The following is a 22,811-nucleotide window of genomic DNA, read 5'->3' on the forward strand; positions in this document are numbered from 1 at the left end:
AGTGCTACATCTACTACATCAACTTTGCAATTTCATATTTCAAGAAAAAAAAATACAAATAAATCTTAGTTCAGCTGATTTTAGTGACATTTAATTTTAAATTATATTGCTATTATATTGTGATATTTTATTATTGTGATGAAAAGTGTTGTATACGTGAATAAATAATATTTTTTTACACATAATATTATGTAGAATGTAAAAAATAAATTCAATTAATATGCTTGTGTTAGCAACACTAAAATTAATTGTAACTTCAAGATTTACGTTTGCATGAAAATAAGGGAAGTCCCAGTTTAAAATTTTATTTCGTGTTATACACACGTATACTTAGTTCAATATCGCCACGTAAGCATCAAAGTTTATATCAGTTTGTCACGAACATTGTTTGGTTGTGTCACGTAAAATATGTTGGTCCTGTTAATTTAACAAACTAAATATAAGTAATGTCACTTAAAGAGGTAAAAATGCTAATATTTGTGTCATCTAGAATATATATCTGTTTAAAATCTAAAGGTTTTCACGGCACGGCCGTATCAATTGGAAATATTGGAAAATATTGTGAAAGAAAATGGAATTGTATATTTACCAACTGGAGGAGGAAAAACATACATTGCTGTACTCGCAATACAACGTTTTTCGAAAGCATTGCAGAAGTAAGTAATTTGGTTTTGATTTTTTATTAAATTGCAATATTACAAAAAAAAAAATTAATAAAAACATGTTATGGATAATAACAATAATTTGCAAAAAATAATGTCGATTTTCTACAACCTTTAACCTCTACGATGTGCTATAACGCTATTTGACATATATATTGTTCGTTTATTCATGAATATATATATATAGATATATATTATTGTCTGTTTTGCGAATTAGCCATTTTGTTTTTAATTATTTGTTTAAGAACAATTAAAGTTCGTAGGACATTTTCCTATTTTACAAAATGAAAATAGATGTACGATTATTATTAGAACTAATTGATGCATTTTAGATTATAGCAATTGTATGTATCACACATTTTTCATTTTTTGTGTAAAGAAAAACAGGCTTTACTTTATAACAAATGATTAAGGTGGAAAATTCGTAAAAATCACTCTGACGCAATTCTAATGACAATTAATGCAATTGCACATAAAGAGTTGACAATAATAGAAAGTTGCCAATAATAGCGATAAACAAAAATTTTAATAGAGATTTATGTACTGGTATATGTGTTTAGCTCAAAACGAATATTATTTTGAAGTAGACATTTTCAAAGACACCTTACCCTGTGTTAATACATTTTTGTTAAGAAACTTTCCAAAAATTTAATTTTGATCACTATATCTTTTGAACCAATTCAAAGACAAGAACTTGCTTGCTACAAAACTTGTAGCGATTTAAGAATCTTTAATAGGCAATTAAAGGTATTTGTACTGAAATATATTGGTACAAATCAATAAAAAATCAATCAATTCAATACAACACACTATCTATCTCTCTATGTATATATATTAGAAAAGTTGAAGATGGTGGTAAACGTATCATATTTATGTGCAACACTGTCGAATTGGTGCTGCAACAAGCTATTGAACTTAAAAAACGTACTAATTTAAACATTGGTGTGTACGTTGGAACACGTCAGATAGACAACTGGTCTAATACTGATTGGACTTTAGAAATTGCTGAACATCAGGTAAACATATTTTTTACGTATATTTTATGTGTAAATTATAAATATACTTTTTTTAGGTTTTAGTCGGAACTGCTCAAGTTTTTTTAGATGCAGTTATGAAAGCCTATATACGAATTAAAGATTTAAGTCTTGTAATCATAGATGAATGTCATCACGCAACTAAAGCGCATCCTATGCACGAATTTATGAAACTTTATTCTGCAGAAGATAAACAGAATAAGCCAAGAGTTGTAGGACTTAGCGGTGTTTTACTTAAAGGGAATAAGATGAAAGATGCTTTAAAGGACATAATTGAGTTAGAACAAGTAATGCATGGTAATATTATAACTGTGAAAAGCTATAAGGATTACCAAAATGTTTTATTGTAAGTAATTTTTAAATATTTGCTTGAAATTATAATTACATATAATTGTAAATTAAATGGATTTAACAGGTACTCAGCTGTGCCATTAGAAAAGATGGTATCGTATAATTCTGCTAGTACTACAAATCAAATAAATGATGAAATAAGAAACGAAATCGAGTGCCTCAGTAATTTTATAGACTCTTGGGATATTGGAGAACAGCCAATAAAATTGTCTAAAGGCTTACTAAAAGAAAAATCGCCGAGTAAGAAAAAATTTTGTAAAAATCTACTGCAAGATTTTTTATTTCAAATGGATAACTTTGGATTATATGGGGCATCAGTGGCAATCCTGTCTACAATTTTAGAATTTGAGATTAAAAAGAAGACTTCCGATACAATACAACTTAAAACATTGTTTCATATATTAGTAAACAAATGTGAATACATATTGCATTTTATTGAGAGTAAAATCCATGCCTTTTTGAAGGTCAAAAATTTACCTGCTACTTCGATGCATTCGGATGAAGTCATAATGCATTTTGCATCATCTAAGTTGATTTCATTACTGAATTATGTAAAATCAACTTTTGGCAATAAGAATTTTGAAGATATTTCCTGCTTATTATTCGTACAAAGACGATTTAGTGCTAAATGTTTGAGTTATATACTTCGTGACTATGTAAAATCTCGACCCTTTTTAAATAATGTAATAAAAACAGACTTTATGATTGGTAATAGTGCCATAATGTGTGGAGTTGAAAATACACTCGAATCAAAGTGGAACAAAAAGGTTAACATGAATTTTGTCAATATTTTATATACAATAAACTTTATATAAACATTTACATACCTAAATTAAGCTTAGTTATATCAAATCATGATATTGTTTTATGAATATAGATGCAACATAGCATAATATAGTTAAATTATCATATATGTTGATTTGCACCCATGGCTTACTTAAAAACAAAATTATTTCGTTAGAATATTGGATGAGGTCAAAGATCTGTGTAAAATTTCAAATAATTCTAATACAAAAATATCAATCATACTCATTTAATATTTTGGCATTATTATTAAAGTTATCGATGCTAAATACAATATATTCAATTTACCTTAAAATTCAATTCATATTTAACTAATATACGTTTTTTTATATATTTCTTTATAGGTAATGGAACGTTTTCGCAACAAGGAATTTAACGTGCTCGTCTGCTCAAATGTTTTGGAAGAGGGCATCGATGTACAAACTTGTAACTATGTGCTAGTATTTGACCCGCTACAAACATTTAATTCATATATTCAAACGAAAGGACGAGCTCGTAGTAACGGTTCGACATATGTTGTTTTTTGCTCTGAAGATAAGCAAACAGCAACATTGAAAAAAATTGCTGTTTATCGTGAGGTTCACGAAAAGCTAAAAAACTATCTTATAAATCGGACTGTTGATTTTAATCTTAATGAAGAATTCATTGAAAAACATTTTAATGAAATCATACCGCCACTCGTAGCACCAAATGGCGCAATGTTACTGGCATCAGCAGCCATAAGCCATGTTTATAGATATTGTCAGTCATTGCCCTCAGATATGTTTACAATTTTAGTGCCGATGTTTGAAAAGTTGCCACAAACAAATAACGGCGATAATATCGTAGCAATTACTTTACCAACATCATCAACTGTAAAGGAAAAAATATATGTAGGTATGAAAAATATCCGATCAATTACAAATATTTAACTTTAATTATAGAGCGATCCGATGGCAGATGTTAAACTAGCTAAAACATCAGCTGCCATCAAAGCTTGTAAACTTCTGCTTGAAAATGGGGAATTAAATGACAAATTTTTGCCATTGACTAAGAATGAATGTGTTTCAAACATCAGCCAACATTTCTTTGAACATTGGAAGAAATTTAATGACAACGGTACGTATTATAAAAATAATTGCATTAAAAAGTACTTTAGAAAAATTTTGTGGATTTATTAATCTTTTCTCTTTGCATTTTTGGTGCTGTTAGCTTTCACTTTGATTTTTGCTTATTTTAATGTATATACATCTATGCGCGCGAAAGTGAAATAAGTGAAGGGATTTCTTTGTAATTGATATGATTTTAATTAATTAGGCAAAACCACTGCAAGATGATGTTTTCAATAAATAACTTAATTAAATTAGTAAATAATGTCAAGGGATTTTTTTTAATCTAATAATCTTCTTTAATATTTTTTTTTTAATCTTTTCCCTTTGAAGCAAAATACAACCTTTTGCTAACACAAAGGTTCAACTCATTGTTTTTTTTTTTGCTGTAGGTGGAAAGCAACGACCCCTATTCCAGTAATCAAGAGTAGGAGTGCAGGAGGGCTTAGTATTTAGCAAGCTGAATTAATCAAAGCCGAATGTGGACGTATTTAGTTAGGAGGGTTGGTATTATTGATGATGGGGATGGGGTTTACGCAAAATCGCGAAGGGGTCTGGTTTTGAAGAAACTCTACACTCAGAATCACGAAAACCACGATTGTAGAATGGAATAAGTGGAGGAAGGGCAAGCTATTCCTCAAGATAGCACTCACTTTATTCTGTATAATTTCGTTACTTAAATACTAAATCTTACATACTAAAAACAGTTGAAAAATAGTTTGGGTTTTTATCTTTTTGTATAACACGACTTTGTCGCCATTTATTTAATTCCCTGTAATTGCTTTTGTGTGCACAACTCCGTGTTTTTGAAATATTTTATTTCATGGAAAAAACCCCTCCTTTCATAGTATTAGGTCTGTTCTACGAGCTACTCGTAGTAAAACACAAGTAAAGTACAAACTGAGATCGTAACACAAATAAAGTGGCAAATTACGCACTTTACACAGATTTGCATGGAACAGGTTTTATTTTCGAAGTCCTGTGTAATCCATTTTTGAACACCGTCCGCGTCACTTAACACTATTACCCGTTTAGACAGCATAAAGTATATATTTCATTTTTAAATATATTCTATCAAAATAGGTTATAGAAAATAATATAGATGAAATCTATAACTGTTTAGGCAAGTTACAGATAAAAGATTGTTTGTAACAATGTTTAGAGAGCAGTCAATTAAAAGTTCATTTAAATATTAGAAGAAAAAAAAGAAATAATATTAATTTTAAGACTTTTCTGATATTTTTAGTTAATTCCAAATTGGTTGGCAAACAAAACAAACGTGTTTACGATCGCATTAGTCCTGATGAGTTATATAATGCAATGCCTACAGTTGGTGAAAAATGTTACGCGTATGAGATTGTAATTAAACCGGACCCTAATGATAAATTTGACCATAAGAATTATCGTGTACCATTACTAAACAGCAGGAACAATTATGCTCTATTATTGAAAAATCGCTTACCACGCTTAGCTGACATGCCATTGTTTACGAACCAAGGTCGGCTCATATGTGAGTTATCAAATGAACCGTTGGAATTCACAATTGGAAATGAAAAGGAACTGGAATTATTACGTAATTTCCATGTGACGATATTTCGGGATATAATTATAAAAAAACGCTATTGGAAATCGTTCATGGCAATGGATCGGCGTAATAAAGAAAATGCTTATCTAATAGTTCCTCTTAGCGAAAAGATTATCAACTGGAGTCTGGTAAAAAAATTTCAACGTTTAAGTAGTCCACGACCGCTCAATATCCACGAGCGAAAACAACAAGTTTATCATCCGAAAGATTTTATAGGAAGTGTTGTATCGAAATGGTATGCAGAGGATGATGAGCAAAAATATCTTGTTATAAATGTGCTAGAAAATATGAATCCTTTAAGTCCCTTTGATCTGAAAAATAATAGTATTTATAATAATTACGTTGAGTTTTATGAAAATAAATACAAGAATAGAATTGAGAGTATAGTAAATAAAAATCAATTTTTGTTAGAAGTTAAGCCACTCACTTCTCGTCGAAATTTTTATATTAGCCAAGTTGGAAAAAATTATAAAAATAAAAAAGAGCAGATGGAAGTTTTGATACCGGAATTATGCCATAATTATAAATTTCCCAATGAGTTATGTCTAAAGGCTGTATTTTTGCCAAGTATAATACAGCGCTTACATTTTATGTTACATGCTGAACATATTCGAGTACGAATTGATAATTTTTTACTAAAACGAACAAATTCAGTCCGTAATCTGAGCAGAGAATACCGGCCTAAACCGCTAATAATTGATTATTCGTTGCGTAGGAATGTAGATCCTGATGGCAATGCAATAGAAATGGAGGAGGTGAGATGGATAGTAGAATTAAAAAAAAACAAATTTAATAAAATTTTCTTTTACAGAGATTTCCGAAACAAGTTCTGACATTAGAAGCCAAATCAAGTGGTACTTTGAAGTATAATGAAACATTTCATGAAGATCAAACATCTTGGAATGAGTATATTGAGCCAATTGATAAAGATCGTTCCTTATCTGACATTTATCCTATAGAAATTAGTTACTATAGCCACTTCATTAGATCGGACACTATATCCTCTAATTCTGTTAAATACTGGGAGGAAATGTACAACAAATCTCAATTAAAAATGCCAGTTTTAAAAACATCTGATATTGGCCCGAAATTTCAGACCAATCCTTCAATTTGTGATGCTGGAATAGAAGATAAATGTTTCATTAGTATATTGGAACGTTCCTTTGACAATATGTCCGATATTATTGTCGAGCAGTACGAATTTGTAGCTGCTCTTACAACATCTGGTGCATCTGAAATTTACGATATGGAGCGGTTCGAGTTATTGGGTGATTCGTTTTTAAAGTTTTCGATTTCACTCTTTTTGATAAAACAATTTCCGCAATGGCACGAAGGTTTTTTAACTGCGGTGAAATCTAAATTCGTTTCAAATCGTAATTTGGTATATTGTATGTTACAAACTGATATTCCAAAACGGATTAATTCCAAATTACTTGACTTGGACGAGTGGCTACCGCCATTGTTAAGTCTTCCAGAAAATCTTTTGGAATTTCTACACAAAAGAATTAATGCTTGCAAAGGAATCGAAAACTCAAGTATTTATGGGATTGAATTGAGTGATGAAGAATTTGATACCAGCATATGTTCCGAATATAAACTAGATGAGCTCAAAAAATTTTATTGTCAAGAAGAAGAAAAACTTGAAAACTGTCTTAGTTTAGATAATGACATTAATTCGTATGTGTATAAAGATGTAATGCGTGATAAAGTTGTAGCTGATACTTTGGAGGCATTACTTGGAGTTTGTGTCAAAAACTATGGTATTCACAAATCCTTTAATATGCTAGAGTTTTTTGGTATTATTAAGCCTGCTCCAAATATGCATTTGTCGGATTTATTGGAATTAAATTTAGTTAGCCCATTGCTGCGTACAAATATATCGTCAAGGGAAGTGGACGCATTTTTAATTAATTATCAGGATTTGGAATACAATCTTGGTTATAAATTTAAGGATCGTGCATTTTTATTGCAAGCACTTACACATCCTTCGTATCCAACTAATCGTATAACTGGCAACTACCAAGAACTAGAATTTATTGGTGATGCGCTTTTAGATTTTTTAGTATCCTGCTACATATTTGAACGCAATACAAATATGACACCTGGCATGCTGACCGATTTAAGATCAGCATTAGTCAACAATATAACTTTGGGTTGTGTTTGTGAACGCCACAGATTTCATTTGTTTATAAAATATGAAAATCAGGCTTTGAGCGAAGCGATTGTGAGATTTGCCAATTATCAAGAGAGCCAAAATCATTCTATAACTAATCAACTAAGAATATTATTAGAAGAAGAAGATGTAGTTGATGATGAATGCACTGGCGTTACAAAAATGAATCTATCTGAAAAAATTGAAGTACCCAAAGCTTTAGGTGATGTTGTAGAAGCGCTAATAGCTGCTGTATACTTTGATAGCCGTGATTTGAAACAAACGTGGCATGTAATATACCGATTACTTCAGAAAGAGATAAACGAGTTTGCAAATAACACACCGTTGGATCCAGTACGAGAATTACTTGAAAAGCAAGTTAATGCTACATTTAGTAAAGCAATTACTGATAAGAATGTAGTTATGGTATCATGTGAGTTTACTTGCTTAAGGCGTAAGGTGGAAGTTTGTGGTTTCGCTAGTAATTCTCAGCAAGCCAAAAAAGCAGCTGCGAAGCATGCGCTGCAATATCTATGCAAACATTCTAATTAATAAATGCTTTCTGTGCTATTTTTTGTCTTTAGTATATAAAAACAAACACGAATAATTACCATTTTTACATTTTTACCATATTTATTACAGGAATCTCATTACTGTAATAAAACACAACAATATGTTTTTATTTTTAAATAAATATATAAATAAAATATATATATATATATTTTGAAAAATATAGTTTTTTATTTGTTATATATATTTTTAAAATGTAGGAAAACAACATTACATATATCTATATACTTACACATAAATATCACTGTATAATGAATACTTTGCATTTTGTTCAAAGATAAAAGTAAGTGTTTTACAAAATACAGTGAAACATAATTTCACTGTTAAATTCGATTTTTAGAATATCAAATATTGTTTATAATTTGTTATGTTCTTATGGCAATATAAGTTTTCGTATTTCTATAAAGCTTCCTTGTGCTTAAATTATTCAATCGAAATAATGTATAACTTTAGCGTAATTATTAATTTAAATTGTATAAAAGTAATTCTTAAATTAAATGGTCCCTGCATTACTGCAGTATAATTAATATATTCTCTTATGTTTTTACGAGTGATATATAAAACTAGTATAACTTTTGCGATATAAATAAAGTAAATGGAAAAGTTTATTCAAACTTATAACTATGTATCCAGTTCTGTTGAATTCGAACAAATAATTTGCAGTACAACGTGGTGATCACCAGTCCTCGTAAGGCTATAATATAAAAAAAGTTTTTTAAATCACTCTTAAAATATTTATATATTAAAATATTGATTTCATTATCGGTATTTTTTAGAGAAGACAGAAATCAGTAAATGTAAATGAACTGTCATTCTTGTAATCTTTCAACTTATAAGTGCCAATATATATATATATATATAAATCCATTCATTACGATGTTTCAAGAATTATCAAATTTTAAAAATTCTATAAATTGTGATTTATATACTAAATGTCTTAAGTTAACAACTACAAACTTAAATCAATATATATACAATTACTTACGTCATCTTCAGACATATCGGCAACATCTACGTGTACTTTCTTTTCTGCAATTCTAATCGAACGTCGTAACTTTGGAAAAACGCTCATTTTATTTAGCGTTATATCACGTTTGTATGCATTTAAATTTACATGAAAATCCCACTGCAAAATTTTTAAATATATTATACATATGCACTATATATGGTAGATGATTATATGTAAAATTTACCGAGCCAGAAATTATTTCAGGACGTACAGGATGCCAAGATAGATCTCTAACTACGTCCCAATGACCTTCAATCGCTTCTTTTATGTTCCCAGTGAGCAGGTCATATACTTAAAAATTTATAAGTTATATTTTTTAATTTTTTGTATATAATTTAGGTGCTCATTTACCAATAATTCTGCCTGTGCTGCAGCCAGTATATATATAGCGTTGTCCAGTCTGCAATAACGGAGAAAATTTAGCTCGTAATAAAGTTTTTGTAACACGATGTCCGCGATACGTCATTAAACTAACATCTCCTTCACGTGGTTTACAGTTGTACACTAAAAACAACTTTATTATATTTAAATATTATACATGAAATTTCTTTTTTACATTCTCGTGGAACAGAATCCCACCGATAGTCCCAACAGAATACTGGTAAATGAAAATTCTTCTTTATTTTACTTTTGTTAGTACTTTTACGCAAGTCCCAGAGTTTAATACTTTGATCTTTTGAGTTACTTAGCACGTGTCTTCCGTCATTACGAGAATCGATATAAGTAATACCATCTAAATGTCCATAAAATGTACAAACGGATCCATCCCTTTTATTGTTACGAACAGTTCTCATATCCCAAAGTTTCAGTAGACCATGATTACTGCCTGTTAACAATAAGTTTGGATTCAGCTCGTCTACATAACTAATGGCATTAATATGTACAAAAGAGGGATGGTCAGCTTGTATATATGTTATTGTATCGGTCTCACGATCGCATAAGTATACACGTGCATTAGAGCAACCACCAACCAATTTTTTTCCATCTGGTGAAAAACGTAACGAAAACACTCCAAAACGAGTTTCATTAACATTTAAATCGATCATTTTAAGATCATCAGGTGAGCCATTTATTGGTAAAACGCAAACTTAGAAAAGAAACGTTTAATTTAGCAAGAATGACAGTAGCAACATACAGTAATTACTTACATAAATCCGACCAGGTGGAGTAAGCTACATATCCGCCACATGAACTTATGTCCAAATCCACAATATGCAAGTTAATGAAATTAGCTTTCATTTTATTAACACGGTGATAAGTTCCCTTTGATGCATCAAATATTCTTATAAAATGATCTAATCGATTTATATATGAATATTATTACATCTTTTAATACTCGTCATCTCTTAATATCCTTACCATTACAAACTGTAACAAGTCGACTACCATCCTTGTTAAAAGTACACACTTGCACTTTATTTTCAAAGGACATCAGTTTTTTAATTTTTTTATTTGGAATAAATAAAGTCGCAATACGGCGTTGATCATTGGCCGAAAAGGCACCAAATGGTCGGCCTTTGAGACCCATTTCACGTTGTTCAATCGCCCGATTCAATGACCATTTTGAGCTGGGCAATTTACTATTTGCCGGTAAACCGCACATAGCCTTAACTTCTTTATAAATATCGGAATTCTAAAATTTTTAAGTTTAGTATAAAATATTATACTATGAATGTAAAAATAATTCAATTTACACGTAAATGAGTTAGGCAAGGTTTTTTGCGAATTTTCGGCATTGTATGATTACGGGGAGCTGTGTCAAAGAAAATATTCCTTAAAAAACCCAAACGATCATGGAGCTCCCAATTCATATCAATATCATCTAGTGGAACGTTAATTTCGTTTTGACTAACTTCATACGCTATATTTCCCATTTTTGCGTTATTATAAAGATGCACATAACTTGAATAATAAACAATATTTTGATTATTTTGTTAAAAGGTAATATATTCGTCCTTGCAAACATCCACAAAACTCCAAATAACGGCACCAGGAACGCTTACTTTGGTAACTAAAAATCTTTGTTTTTGACATATTTCAATATGCCATAACGTAATAGACTAGACAATATCATTCAAATTATATGTTAAAGGTTTTTGTATGATAGACGTATTAGGCTATGGTTACATTGCATGCCAATATTGTCTTGCATGTTCGTACATATGTTTTCTCGTGCGAACACATCGCATGTTGCGGTTACATTACTTGCGAATTTACAGTTTGTTTTGAAAAGAAACTGTACAGTGAAGTTCTAAAGTATTGTATTTAGCGAAAAATTCGTTATGAAATTATTTATTTTAAACAACAAAAGAAGAATATCATATTCTTTACGCTTTATTTTTATTCATTACGGCATAAAAATAGAAAGCTTGCCAGATCTTTTGGCGAATTATACCAATGTGAACAAAAGTTTTTTGAATTCCGTCAGGATAAAAAAGGCAATATTCCATTATATTCTGAATGTATTCCATCTAAACTTATCAAGAATTTTAACTTTCGAGAGTGCATTTCTCCAGAGGATAATTCTTACAATACGGTAAGTGCTTACAATACAGTACGTGAGAAATTTCTAGCATACTTCAGCAATTTCAACTTATTTTAATTATATTTTACTAATATTTTTTTTTTAATATTCTATTATTCATTTATAGCAAATTTTTATTTTAAGAAAATTAACTTACTTATGTACTTATGTTGAGACTTTTCCGAGTTAGTGCATTTGGGCACTTTTACTCTATGATGGCTGGGGATTTCTGCAGAGTCCCACCCATCTCATTGACTAATTTGATACATGCGTAATTTAATACCATACCCGTTCAAAGAAGAACACGAACCCAAAACCACATCTTAACATAGTAATACAAAATGGACCGTAAAGCAAAAACCCTCTCCAGTAGTCAAGGGTAGGCAAACAGAGGGATACAGAAGGCTTAACTTTTAACTACCAAATATATTTGAGCCAAAATTGAAATTAAGTGAGGTAAGAAAGAAACTGTTGTAAGGTAGTAATTTTTCACCAGAAGTAAACTTTGTGTAAAGGGTTATCGTTAGTACGACTGTAGAGCGAGAATATAACACGAATACTGACGATGTCGTTCAGATAATTTTAATCGAACAAACTATCGATACATTCTGAGCAGAAAACCATTTTTAATTCAATAAATTTCTTCTCTCAATCTTCGAAAAATTTAAAAATTAAATTTCCTTTTAAAGTCAATTTAAATCGAAGTAAACTTTGTGCAAAGGGTTATCGTTAGTACGACTGTAGAGCGAGAATATAACACGGATACTGACGATGTCGTCCAGAATAATTTTAATCGAACAAACTATCGATACATTCTGAGCAGAAAACCATTTTTAATTCAGTAAATTTCTTCTCTCAATCTTCGAAAATTTTAAAAATTAAATTTCCTTTTAAAGTCAAATCAAATCGACTGAAGAAATATCACAATACTATGAAATTACACAGCGTGTTAATTTAAAGAAACTTTATTACTTTAATTCGAATATAAAATATTTTCTTACTTTTTAAATTTATAGTTATTTACTGTTTTTTTAAATAGAGAATTTCAATATACATTCACATTTATAACATGTTTTTTTAAGCGCGAATATAATACAGATAATAAAAAAATTATGGGCAGATAAGATCATGATTTATTAACGTAATTACGTCCAGCGTTAATTGTATTTTCAGCACAATTCAATAAAACGCTAAACTTTTTGTTTTATTCTATTCAGATGACATTTGGAGACTTTCATAAAACGAATGTCAGTTGTGTGATGTAGAAGAAGTAATAATAACAAAGAAGTCTACAAATTTGTCATTCGACGAAAAGAAAAAGAAATATAAAGGTACGATTGATTGTAAAAGTTACTTATAAATTTTTATTTAATCTTTTATTCTTGTTTCTGTGTTTGTACCTATGAGAAAGAATTATATTTTTTATATTAATTTTTAAGCAAAAGCAAGTTCAGTCATAGATTGAAAATTCTAATATCGAATAATGTCGGAAACTTATGGTATAGTATTGCAAGAAACAAGTTTATAGTTTCATTATATATTTAAGATATTTTCAGATTACTTGTTTAAGTTTTTGATTATTGGTAGTGCTGGTAGCGGAAAAAGTTGTTTACTTCATCACTTTATTGAAAATAAATGTAAGTACAATTGAAGAAGACGCACAGGCTTATTTTTATTTACTGAAAATTATTTCAATATTGAACAGTTAAGGACGACAGTTCTCATACGATTGGCGTAGAATTTGGCTCTCGTATTGTAAGCGTAGGTGGAAAGTCTGTTAAATTGCAAATATGGGATACAGCTGGTCAAGAACGTTTTCGATCGGTGACGCGCTCTTATTATCGCGGTGCAGCTGGAGCTTTACTCGTCTATGATACATCGTCAAGGGACTCGTTCAACGCGTTGACTAATTGGTTAAATGATGCACGCACATTGGCTAGTCCTAATATTGTTATATTATTGGTTGGTAATAAAAAAGACTTGGAAGAAGCACGAGATGTCACATTTTTGGAAGCCAGTACTTTTGCACAGGAAAATGGTAATACAAAATAATTCAAAGAAAAGTACATATGTTAAATGATTTTAATTTGTCGTTCTTTTTTGTTTGTCCGTTGTTTTAGAATTAATATTTTTAGAAACAAGCGCAAAGACCGGTGAAAATGTAGAAGAAGCATTTCTAAAATGTTCAAAAACCATTCTTGCCAAAATTGAAACAGGCGAATTGGATCCTGAGCGCATTGGAAGTGGTATTCAGTATGGCGGAGCTGCGCTCAGAAATTTACAAACTAGACAACGTAGCATTAACAAACCAGATTGTGGTTGCCGTCTTTAAATATAAAAATTTAGTTTTAGAAAATATATTTTTAATATAATCTTAAATTTCTTAATGTTAATTTTTTGACGATAAATTTTAGTATAGTTTTGTTTATTATAGAATTATTTTAAAAAAAGCACTTACTAAAACTTTATGATATTGTATCGTTTTCAAAATGTAATCTATAAATCTCAAGAAATATTTAATTGTGAGCACTTTTTACAATACTCTGATAAATCATTCCTTATAGAGTTTTTTGGACTTAAGTTGTATCCTGTTTTATTATTTAATACATAAGCATTTTATCTGTTGCTTTTATTTTTATGTAAGTTTCTTTTACTTTTGTAAAATAACAAAACAAATTGTTTTATATTGGTCAACCAGTGTATATAAAATAATTAACATATAAGTTATATAGCACATTGATTTTATTATATATAAAGTTTTAAATTGTAATAAAATTGGCGTAAATAATATCAGTGGTTTTATTTCACTTAAATTGGAAAGACTGCTAATGCTTTTATTATCCCTAAACATCGACAATATAATTAGCAATGAAGTCGAAACGGTTTACTTATGATGATAACCCAATGTGGGAAGACTAGCGTTTTTAAAATAAAATCTTCTGTTTTTTATAGTTGTTACAGGTTCATTTAGATTAAAACTTATAAGCATTGAATAACTGTGTTATTTTAATTTAAATATACTAATATATTAATAAATTTTCTATTTTTTAGTTATATACATAGTAAAATTGTAGCAATAAACAAAAATACAGTGAATTCCAACTAATATAAGATACTTTCGTTCTAGTCAATTGTATAAGGCACCAAATTATTTAATTTTCGTTGATCCTATAAATTTGCTGTACAATAGTAATACACAGCCTTAACTCGTTATCAACATAGTCTCATTGTACATTATGGTTTAATGAAATGTTTATCAATAAATGAAAAGGGCAAATCTACTTTGCATTTAAACGGATAAGAATATTATTTTAATGTGATATGCAGACATATAAAGAAAAGTTACTGGGTTGTCTTAAAATATTGAAGCTTTGGTGTGCAAATAGTTTTCCCTATTTTTATTCTATAACTTAATAAAAACACACATATTACGATTTCTTTGATGGACTCACATTCACGAGTACACCTCGAATTTTATTGAATCTCTGAAAATACTGTATTAAGATAATAAAAAATTAACAGTAGTATGAATCTCACTTTAAACTGTTCTCGAATTTTGTTAAACTTTATTTATTAAAAATTAGTTTCTCTCTTTGTATGTTTTAATAAAACCGAAAACTAATTTCATTGTAAGGGTTTTACAAAAAGTATAAATTTGAATATTAAAAAAACTAAAAGTTGTCAATCTTTAATTATTTATGTAAACATATGTATTATTTTAATGACTCATATTATTAACAATTATTTATGACACGAGCAATAATTTGCATTAATACATACAAATGCATTTATCAATTGAAATATTTATATAAAAAATTTTATTAATACCAGTGACAAGGAATTAAATTACTTCAATCAACTTTCTTTTGGAAATTTTGATAACAATTGATTGGATCTAAAGCTGTATAAGACGAATATGCTGAACGACTGCCTTTGAAATTCTAGAAACAATATATATAATCAATTTCAAATTTGTTTTCAATAAATGTAAAAGAAACCTTACCTTGAAATCACCAAAAATTAGTAACCACAAAAAAATAAATACTGCATGTATGACATAAAGCATTGTAAAGAGTTCTATACTGATATTAATTTCCATTTTACACCTTTTGTTTTTTCTTACAGAATAAAACACAATACGTAGTGATTAGCATATGTTTGAATATGTCATGAATTTATTATTGTTTTAACTACAGGGTGATAAGTTGTTACATTAGAAATTTATTAAATACAGAGTTGTTCAAGTTTTGTGGCTTAAGACTTCTAATCACAATATTAACGATCACTTAGTTGTTGTTGTTAATTTGTACAAATATTTTTAATAATTTTAATTATATAAAATGCATTCACGGGTTCGAGTAACGAGCTCGGTAATAGTTTGACTCTGTTAAACTGGTTACTCTAACTCGTGAGCACACCTGATTGAGTTGATTTGTTAACGACAGCTGTTAAAATCAGTTGTGTTTTAATAAATTTGTTAATAATTGTGAAAACAAAAGAGATTCTGATACAAATATCAATATTATTATTAATATAATTGACATTTTGATAAAAAATAGTCTATTTATAGTGATTAGAGATAGTCAATAGTGATTATTAAATTGAACATATTTTATTATGAAAATTATAATCTGGCATAAAAATAAAACATGCTTATCATTGAACATACTGCCAGTGCCTTTTTTAAGGTGAAATAGCTTAATAATGTATAGATGATTGGTTGAGTTGTTAAAGTTCGCGCTGATTGAGCTGGCACTTGTGTTTTTTATTTATTTGTGCATTTAAAATTGTTGAAATGCAACTTTGAATTTTAACAAAGTAATTTTATTAGTTCACTTATGAGGTTTTATTCTTATTATGTATGAGGTGTTATTCTTATTATGTATGAGGTGTTATTCTTATTATGTATTCTCTGGCTCATAAGTTTGCTAATTGTTATACAAATGTGCATTCCAAAACTTTGCTAATATGTGTTTCAATTTTAATTTGTTCCCATTTATTGTGTGCTACTTATTATGGTAAACAATGTTAAATATTTGGTAATTTTGAGTAATTCAAATAAATTTCAAATTGCCAACGAAAAGGTAATATAAATATATCAACAACCGCTTAATATTACAAAATTATTTATGTTTACAATGCGTCATTGCATTCTTAATTGCGATAATGAAAACAATATGAAGTTGCATAGATTTCCACCCGACAAAAACAGGTATATTATCAGTATTTTTGTTTAATGAAAATCTAAATAAATTTGAATGCAGAAACTCTTTATGGAGAACACTTTTAAATGTAGAGAATGATGAGGCGAAAGGTTTGTATGCGTGTCAAAATCATTTTTCTGGATACATGTATGCAGGCACAAATCTAAGAAAAGGCGCGATACCTGATACTAATTTGCCCATTGAGCCAAGTGACGATTTAAAAATGGAAATTTTAAAATTGATAGCACAATCTGAAATCAAATCGCCTCCATCGCCCCCAATGAATTACACAGGAGTAAAGCTACCTGTGCGCTCCCCATACAAAAGAAATACTATGAATTATGAAAAGTTAGAAAATGTTATTGTTGAGGAGGTAATGCAACCAATGCACCAAGGTAACATAAATCTTAACGATAATATATCGCAAAATAATAAATATTACCTAATTTTAGAAGAGAACACGATTGTTAATTCTGGTGCTACAGATTCTCAAAGAAAACTTTTAACTAAAGCCCGACAAAATAATTTAAACTATGGACCAAATCATTTAGTTTTAATTAAAGAAGCAGAGAGTAAATTGTAAGTTTACATTGGGTATAGAAAGTTTTAGATATGTTATGTATATTCCTTTTCAAATAATTCAGCATAAATGAGGAGGAGTACGATGCTGATGCCATTGCTGACAAATTAGTTGATATCACAGATGATAATAAGGCGTCCGGTACATGCAAATATCCATCAAATAAAGGGCAAGTTTTTTTAACATTTTACATTATTATAGTTTCGTATCGTAATTAAAGATTTATAAGCAGCAATTTATACGACTGGCATTCTTTAATTTAAAATGATTTATATACCATATGTGTATAATAAAAAAGAAACATTTCTAATTATTTAATTTTTTGTTATAGTGGCTGTGGTCGTGTAGAAGCATCGCCAAATAAATGTCTGTTTAGTTTACAGTGTCATTATTGTACACAACGTTTTCTTATTTGGAACTGGCGAAAATTTGTGCATCATATTCGTGTAGAACACTTTCAAATAACTGATAACCTTCTTTATGTAGACATAAATGGCGATATTATATTTAGTAGTAAAGATCAAAGCATGGATACTGTAAAAAATGTCAAGGTTCCAAACTATCTTCCTCAATTGTCTGTTGATAATACGAGTCAAATTATTAACGAAAGTATTAAAATAAACTCTACACAAAATGAGAACAAAAATGTTGAGTTAAAAATGATTCCATGTACGGTCAGATTAATTTCAGACCAAGATGTTAAACAACAATCAGAAGCGAAGACAATACCAAGTACAGTCATATTAAATCCTGGTAAAGATGATAATGAGAAGTCAGAACTGAAGATAATTCCATGTAGTGTTAAAATAGTTTCTGAAGAAAATGCTAAAAAAAAAGCGGAATTAAAAGTTATACCCACTGACGGAGAAGTTTCTGAAAATGATTTGAAAAACAAAGAAATGAAGATAATACCATGCACTGTTAAATTAATATCTAAAGAGGATGATAAGAAAAAAATACATGCGAAGGCAATAACAAGTACTGCTAAAATAAGTAGTGAACCAAATCTTAACAAGAAAGAAATGCGGAGAATTCCTTGCACTGTAAAATTAATCCAAAAAAAAGATGTTAATAGAAGACCAGAAGTGATGTCTAAAAATTCAAGCAATGTTAGAATATATTCCGAGCGGGATGTAAAGATTCCCGGTTTAACCAATAAAACTATTCATTTCGAAGAAATGTCATCTGACAGTGAGGATACCAATCTTTATCTTGGGTCTAACAGTGTAAGTTACGTTTGTCTTAAAATAATTTATTTAGTAATAAATAAATAAATTTATATAGGATTGTTCAGATATGGAAGAATTAAATTCGAAAAAGTCACTACACTATCAGGTAAGTTGTTCTTTGTATTTAGTTGAGTTCAAAAATATAATAATGCTATTCACTCTGTCTTGCAAACTCATTGCAAGGTGGACGAAATGCAGGGATATTTTGTAACCATTTAATCGAATTTGGTAATTTTATCAGATAAAAGTAATGAGAAAAGTACTGGCAACAATTCTTGAGAGTGAGAATAGGTTAGGAACTTAAGTTTAAGTGAAGAAAATGGGATTTAAATTTTTGAAATTTTGAATACTGGTAGCATTTGCTAGTTCTACAGTTTGCATGTAATTCTCTACTTAGACATGTAATTATTTTTATGTGTATCAACAAAATGCAACATATTAAAATTATTTTTAATATTGTTGTGTTAATGAAGGTTAATATATACATAATCCGCTGTATATTACCACTTAGCGTTTATCTCGTCAAATTTTCCTTTAAAAATTAAAAACCTTCATAGAAAGTGTTCTTAGACTGTTTCTATACTTGTCATACAATTTGATATTCGTTTGATGATATTTGATAACTTGCCACCAACACATTTGCTAATGATATGCTATTTTAAGTAAACACATGAGTTATTATTGTAGCCACTAGTCAACTTCAGTTTGATCTAATTGGCAGGTCTAAATTTATACATTGAAAAGCCATTACGTTAACTTAACCAACCTTAGAGCAAACCTTTATCAATTAAAGTGGTACCCTTAAATATTTTAGCCCTCATTATAGATGTGAGGCGTATAATATAAAAGTTATTTACTTCATTTTATCTTAAACTTAAAGATTAAACAGTAATTAAGATTAAATTACTTATTGTTAGTCACTAATGTAATAGAACATTTAATAACTAACAAAATACTTGTTAAAAATACCATAATTAAATGAAACAAAAATTTTTAATATTATGAAATATTTTAAGATTCGTGTTGGAACTACTTATTCACCTGTTGTTGGAGACTTCTTAAAACTTATCAAATCACATTCAGTACTTCGGTCAAAACGCTATGTATCACCAAAGGCATTTGATAATGCTATATGTGATATTAAGACAAAACTCAACAATAAATGGAATATAAATACTACAAGCCTTGGAATTCGACAAAGTTTGAATCATTTAAAAAAACATAATCCAAATATATTAAACGATTTAAAACATAACCAGAAACTTGTAAAATTATTAAGGGAAAAATATAAGTGTGAAAATAATGATGATATGCCAAAAAAAGAAATCTCAAAACCAAAAAAAAGAAAGATGAATAATATATCAAAGTCTATGGATAGTTCTACATTAAAAAGCCTTGAATCATCTGAAGAAAATAAGGTCGATAAACTTGATTCTGAAGATGTTACAATTATTTCTGATAATAATGATAATGATAGTGATAGTAATAATGAGAATGAGAATAATGATAATGATGATGATGAGTGCAGTGATATTGAAGATGATGATAATGATGATGATGAAGATGAAGATGAAAATGACGAAGAGTTCAATGAATATAATAATGTTAGCGTTAGTGAAGATTGTGAAAATGATACAATCATAACAGATCATAACTATGGACAGCAAAATTTATCATACACATGTGATAAGTGCAGTGCAAGTTATAAAACAGAAAAGAAATTGAAAAAGCACATATTTATAGAGCATAATATTGGAGATAACCCATATAAATGCAGTGGATGTAATAAGCTGTTTCGCAATGCACATAATTTTCGAACGCATTCAATTTTATGTTTGAATAGAGGGCAAAAATATATATGTCATATATGTGGTAAATATTACAGTAGATTCTCTATTAGACATCACATGCAATTACATCAAAAACCAAAATTTGAATGTAAGTTATGTCCGAAAAAGTACCACAAGCCATATCTTTTTAAGGAGCACATGAAAACACATAAACAAGCACGTGATAACATATGTGAATACTGTGGTAAGGGCTACAACACTCGTAAGAGTTTGGCTGTTCATCGCAAGGTACAGCATAATCTTACCTTTAAATGTGATATATGCAATTTAAAGCTTAGTTCCGATGCAGCAGTCGTTCGTCATAAGCAGTATATGCATTTAGCACTGGAAGGAACAAACGAAGAATTGGAGGAAAGGACTAAATTTAATCGCTATCCAAAAATTATAGATCCCGAAACTAAGAAGAAACGATACTTTTGCGAGTTATGTGAAAATACATATGCAAATTGCAGTTCGTTATTATCACACAGAAGAAATATACATAAAATTAAACCGAACAAAAAGAATATGTATCGCAAAACGGTGCTCAGGAAATGGAATAAACAAAAGGCTGCAAGCTTGCAAAATAGTGCGAAGGAAGAAACCGATGAATATATTCCGCATGATGAATATCAATATATTGAGATGAAAGAAGATGATGATATAATATTGGAAGAGACCGAGGGTGACGAGTCCTTTAATTTGTTAGATGAATATTTTGAATTAATTGATTAATTAATTGATTTTATTTTGTTGGTAGTTAAAAAATTTTTGTTAAATAAACTTAAATTTAATAAACAAATGAAATATTTTTATTTTATTTAAATACCAAATTTGTGCAATATTACCTAAAATTTAGCGTTGGTACTTATCAAAGCTATTTTTTTTTCATGCATGTTTTACTAAAAACAGTCCGTAATTATATATCGCTTGAAAATATTAAAATTAATATTCTGCAAATGTTTATACAAAATAAGTAATTAAAATTAAATTCTGTTTAAAAATAATTTAATGATTAATAATAATAAATTAATAATAGGCTTGTAGATATATCTACATATTTCTTAATTGTAATATTTTATTCGGGTATCGCCATGCAAGAACTGAAAAGGTTTATGGTCTCTTCTAGGAGGAAGAAGTAAATATATCAAGCTATTGTGTATATGCCCAGTCTTATCAGAAGTAGGACTGCAATTTTTGCAAAACTCTTTTACGAGAATTCCGAAGTACTACAAGTTATGTAAGTAGATCTTGAATTAACACTATTTGTAGCACAGAAGCCCTTTAGAAAACCAAATTAATTGAAGGGATGACATATTGAATGAAGAGCTTTATAGTAACACAACAGACCTATAAGAGTTTCATATGCTGTTTGTCGCAGAAACGCGACTGAAACCCCAATTGCAATTATTCACTCACTTGTTTGAAAACTTAAGTCTATACTGTCTAAAGAATATACAGATCGTTGAGATTCCAATTTTCCACACACTCCGATCTCTTTATACTCTACACTATGTGTGGATATAGCATACTTGTTGAGATATCAATGTTTAAATTTGTAAAATATTTATATTAACTATTCAAACAAAAACTGCATACACAATCTAACGCCAAATAGTTGGTACACGTAATTTTTACTGTGATTATTTAAACTACGAGTAAACTACAGAGCCAACTGGTGCGGCACATCCATTTTTTGTTGGTAGTTTACATGTAGAATTTATTAGTTAATAATAAATAAAATCTATGGATTGATCGGTGATACAATTTTTACATTATTACATTATTAAATAAAAAACATAAAAATATAGTTATTAGTTTTAGATTATCCCAATATGACTTTAATTGAAATAAATTTTGGACTATTTTTTTTTTTTAATTATATAAGCACCCACTAATACAACAAATGGATTCCTAAGCATGGGTTTTGGATAGGTTTTATAATTGTTCAAATTTAATTAATAGTTAATAAAACCTACACGCAGCATACATGCGTATATATAAACTAAAAATTGTAAAACAAGCCAGAGAAAAACATAATTACTTAGTTTACTCATTTATTTATTTAATTATAAACGTTCTTTTACTGTTGGTTATTTTCTTACTTTAATTCATTACAATTGATCGTTAAAAAAAAGAGTTACAGTTTTCGGTTGGGCTCTGCCTAATTAAAAAATAGTTCTTTACACA

At 29.1% G+C, this 22,811-nt stretch overlaps 5 protein-coding genes across 6 annotated transcripts; 3 read left to right on the forward strand and 2 right to left on the reverse strand.

Annotated features, from left to right (window-relative positions):
• Positions 1 to 200: 200 nt before the first annotated feature.
• Positions 201 to 8,341, forward strand: LOC119686014 (endoribonuclease Dicer). The gene is made up of 9 exons (XM_038100463.1): positions 201 to 461; positions 517 to 656; positions 1,501 to 1,678; positions 1,735 to 2,042; positions 2,112 to 2,814; positions 3,196 to 3,723; positions 3,775 to 3,949; positions 5,186 to 6,279; positions 6,336 to 8,341. Exons 1-9 carry the CDS (start codon positions 447 to 449, stop codon positions 8,226 to 8,228), a joined length of 5,034 nt encoding a protein of 1,677 aa, XP_037956391.1. The 5' UTR covers positions 201 to 446; the 3' UTR covers positions 8,229 to 8,341.
• Positions 8,342 to 8,575: 234 nt separating this feature from the next.
• Positions 8,576 to 11,314, reverse strand: LOC119681648 (DDB1- and CUL4-associated factor 11). The gene is made up of 8 exons (XM_038094898.1): positions 10,950 to 11,314; positions 10,615 to 10,888; positions 10,404 to 10,550; positions 9,812 to 10,342; positions 9,607 to 9,759; positions 9,440 to 9,546; positions 9,232 to 9,372; positions 8,576 to 8,940 (listed from the first exon to the last, which is right to left on the reverse strand). Exons 1-8 carry the CDS (start codon positions 11,127 to 11,129, stop codon positions 8,923 to 8,925), a joined length of 1,551 nt encoding a protein of 516 aa, XP_037950826.1. The 5' UTR covers positions 11,130 to 11,314; the 3' UTR covers positions 8,576 to 8,922.
• Positions 11,315 to 12,823: 1,509 nt separating this feature from the next.
• On the forward strand, positions 12,824 to 14,561 carry LOC119684663 (ras-related protein Rab-4B). 2 transcript variants are annotated; one of them, XM_038098757.1, is made up of 6 exons: positions 12,824 to 12,920; positions 12,997 to 13,110; positions 13,219 to 13,278; positions 13,336 to 13,416; positions 13,485 to 13,817; positions 13,900 to 14,561. In XM_038098757.1, exons 3-6 carry the CDS (start codon positions 13,263 to 13,265, stop codon positions 14,109 to 14,111), a joined length of 642 nt encoding a protein of 213 aa, XP_037954685.1. In that variant the 5' UTR covers positions 12,824 to 12,920; positions 12,997 to 13,110; positions 13,219 to 13,262; the 3' UTR covers positions 14,112 to 14,561. The 2 variants fall into 2 exon arrangements, with proteins under 2 accessions (XP_037954685.1, XP_037954684.1); XM_038098756.1 differs by having other exon boundaries at positions 12,831 to 13,110.
• A 646-nt stretch (positions 14,562 to 15,207) lies between these two features.
• Positions 15,208 to 15,936, reverse strand: LOC119683965. The gene is made up of 2 exons (XM_038097863.1): positions 15,783 to 15,936; positions 15,208 to 15,720 (listed from the first exon to the last, which is right to left on the reverse strand). Exons 1-2 carry the CDS (start codon positions 15,876 to 15,878, stop codon positions 15,631 to 15,633), a joined length of 186 nt encoding a protein of 61 aa, XP_037953791.1. The 5' UTR covers positions 15,879 to 15,936; the 3' UTR covers positions 15,208 to 15,630.
• An 820-nt stretch (positions 15,937 to 16,756) lies between these two features.
• Positions 16,757 to 21,375, forward strand: LOC119679126 (putative histone-lysine N-methyltransferase 1). Its single transcript, XM_038091312.1, has 7 exons — positions 16,757 to 16,991; positions 17,044 to 17,378; positions 17,436 to 17,562; positions 17,628 to 17,732; positions 17,895 to 18,789; positions 18,848 to 18,898; positions 19,809 to 21,375. The coding sequence occupies exons 1-7, from the start codon at positions 16,909 to 16,911 to the stop codon at positions 21,354 to 21,356; spliced, it is 3,144 nt and encodes a 1,047-aa protein (XP_037947240.1). The 5' UTR covers positions 16,757 to 16,908; the 3' UTR covers positions 21,357 to 21,375.
• The last annotated feature ends 1,436 nt before the right edge of the window (positions 21,376 to 22,811 follow it).

This window comes from Teleopsis dalmanni, chromosome 2 (assembly GCF_002237135.1).
Source record: "Teleopsis dalmanni isolate 2A chromosome 2, ASM223713v2, whole genome shotgun sequence".
NCBI classification, from domain to species: Eukaryota; Metazoa; Arthropoda; class Insecta; order Diptera; family Diopsidae; genus Teleopsis; species Teleopsis dalmanni.

Bases quoted from the DNA above. Each gene is read 5' to 3' on its own strand.
- LOC119686014 (XM_038100463.1), top strand. The intron at 2,815-3,195 runs GTTAACATGAAT...ATTTCTTTATAG, and splicing joins AATCAAAGTGGAACAAAAAG to GTAATGGAACGTTTTCGCAA. The intron at 6,280-6,335 runs GTGAGATGGATA...TTTCTTTTACAG, and splicing joins ATGCAATAGAAATGGAGGAG to AGATTTCCGAAACAAGTTCT.
- LOC119681648 (XM_038094898.1), bottom strand. From the start codon at position 11,129: ATGGGAAATATAGCGTATGAAGTTAGTCAAAACGAAATTAACGTTCCA. The intron at 10,889-10,949 runs GTAAATTGAATT...TAAAAATTTTAG, and splicing joins CTTGCCTAACTCATTTACGT to AATTCCGATATTTATAAAGA. The intron at 9,373-9,439 runs GTAAATTTTACA...AAAATTTTGCAG, and splicing joins CTGAAATAATTTCTGGCTCG to TGGGATTTTCATGTAAATTT.
- LOC119684663 (XM_038098757.1), top strand. The intron at 13,417-13,484 runs GTAAGTACAATT...AATATTGAACAG, and splicing joins TCACTTTATTGAAAATAAAT to TTAAGGACGACAGTTCTCAT. The intron at 13,818-13,899 runs GTAATACAAAAT...CCGTTGTTTTAG, and splicing joins TACTTTTGCACAGGAAAATG to AATTAATATTTTTAGAAACA.
- LOC119683965 (XM_038097863.1), bottom strand. From the start codon at position 15,878: ATGGAAATTAATATCAGTATAGAACTCTTTACAATGCTTTATGTCATA. The intron at 15,721-15,782 runs GTAAGGTTTCTT...TATTGTTTCTAG, and splicing joins TAATTTTTGGTGATTTCAAG to AATTTCAAAGGCAGTCGTTC.
- LOC119679126 (XM_038091312.1), top strand. From the start codon at position 16,909: ATGTTTACAATGCGTCATTGCATTCTTAATTGCGATAATGAAAACAAT. The intron at 17,379-17,435 runs GTAACATAAATC...ACCTAATTTTAG, and splicing joins AATGCAACCAATGCACCAAG to AAGAGAACACGATTGTTAAT. The intron at 17,563-17,627 runs GTAAGTTTACAT...CAAATAATTCAG, and splicing joins AAAGAAGCAGAGAGTAAATT to CATAAATGAGGAGGAGTACG.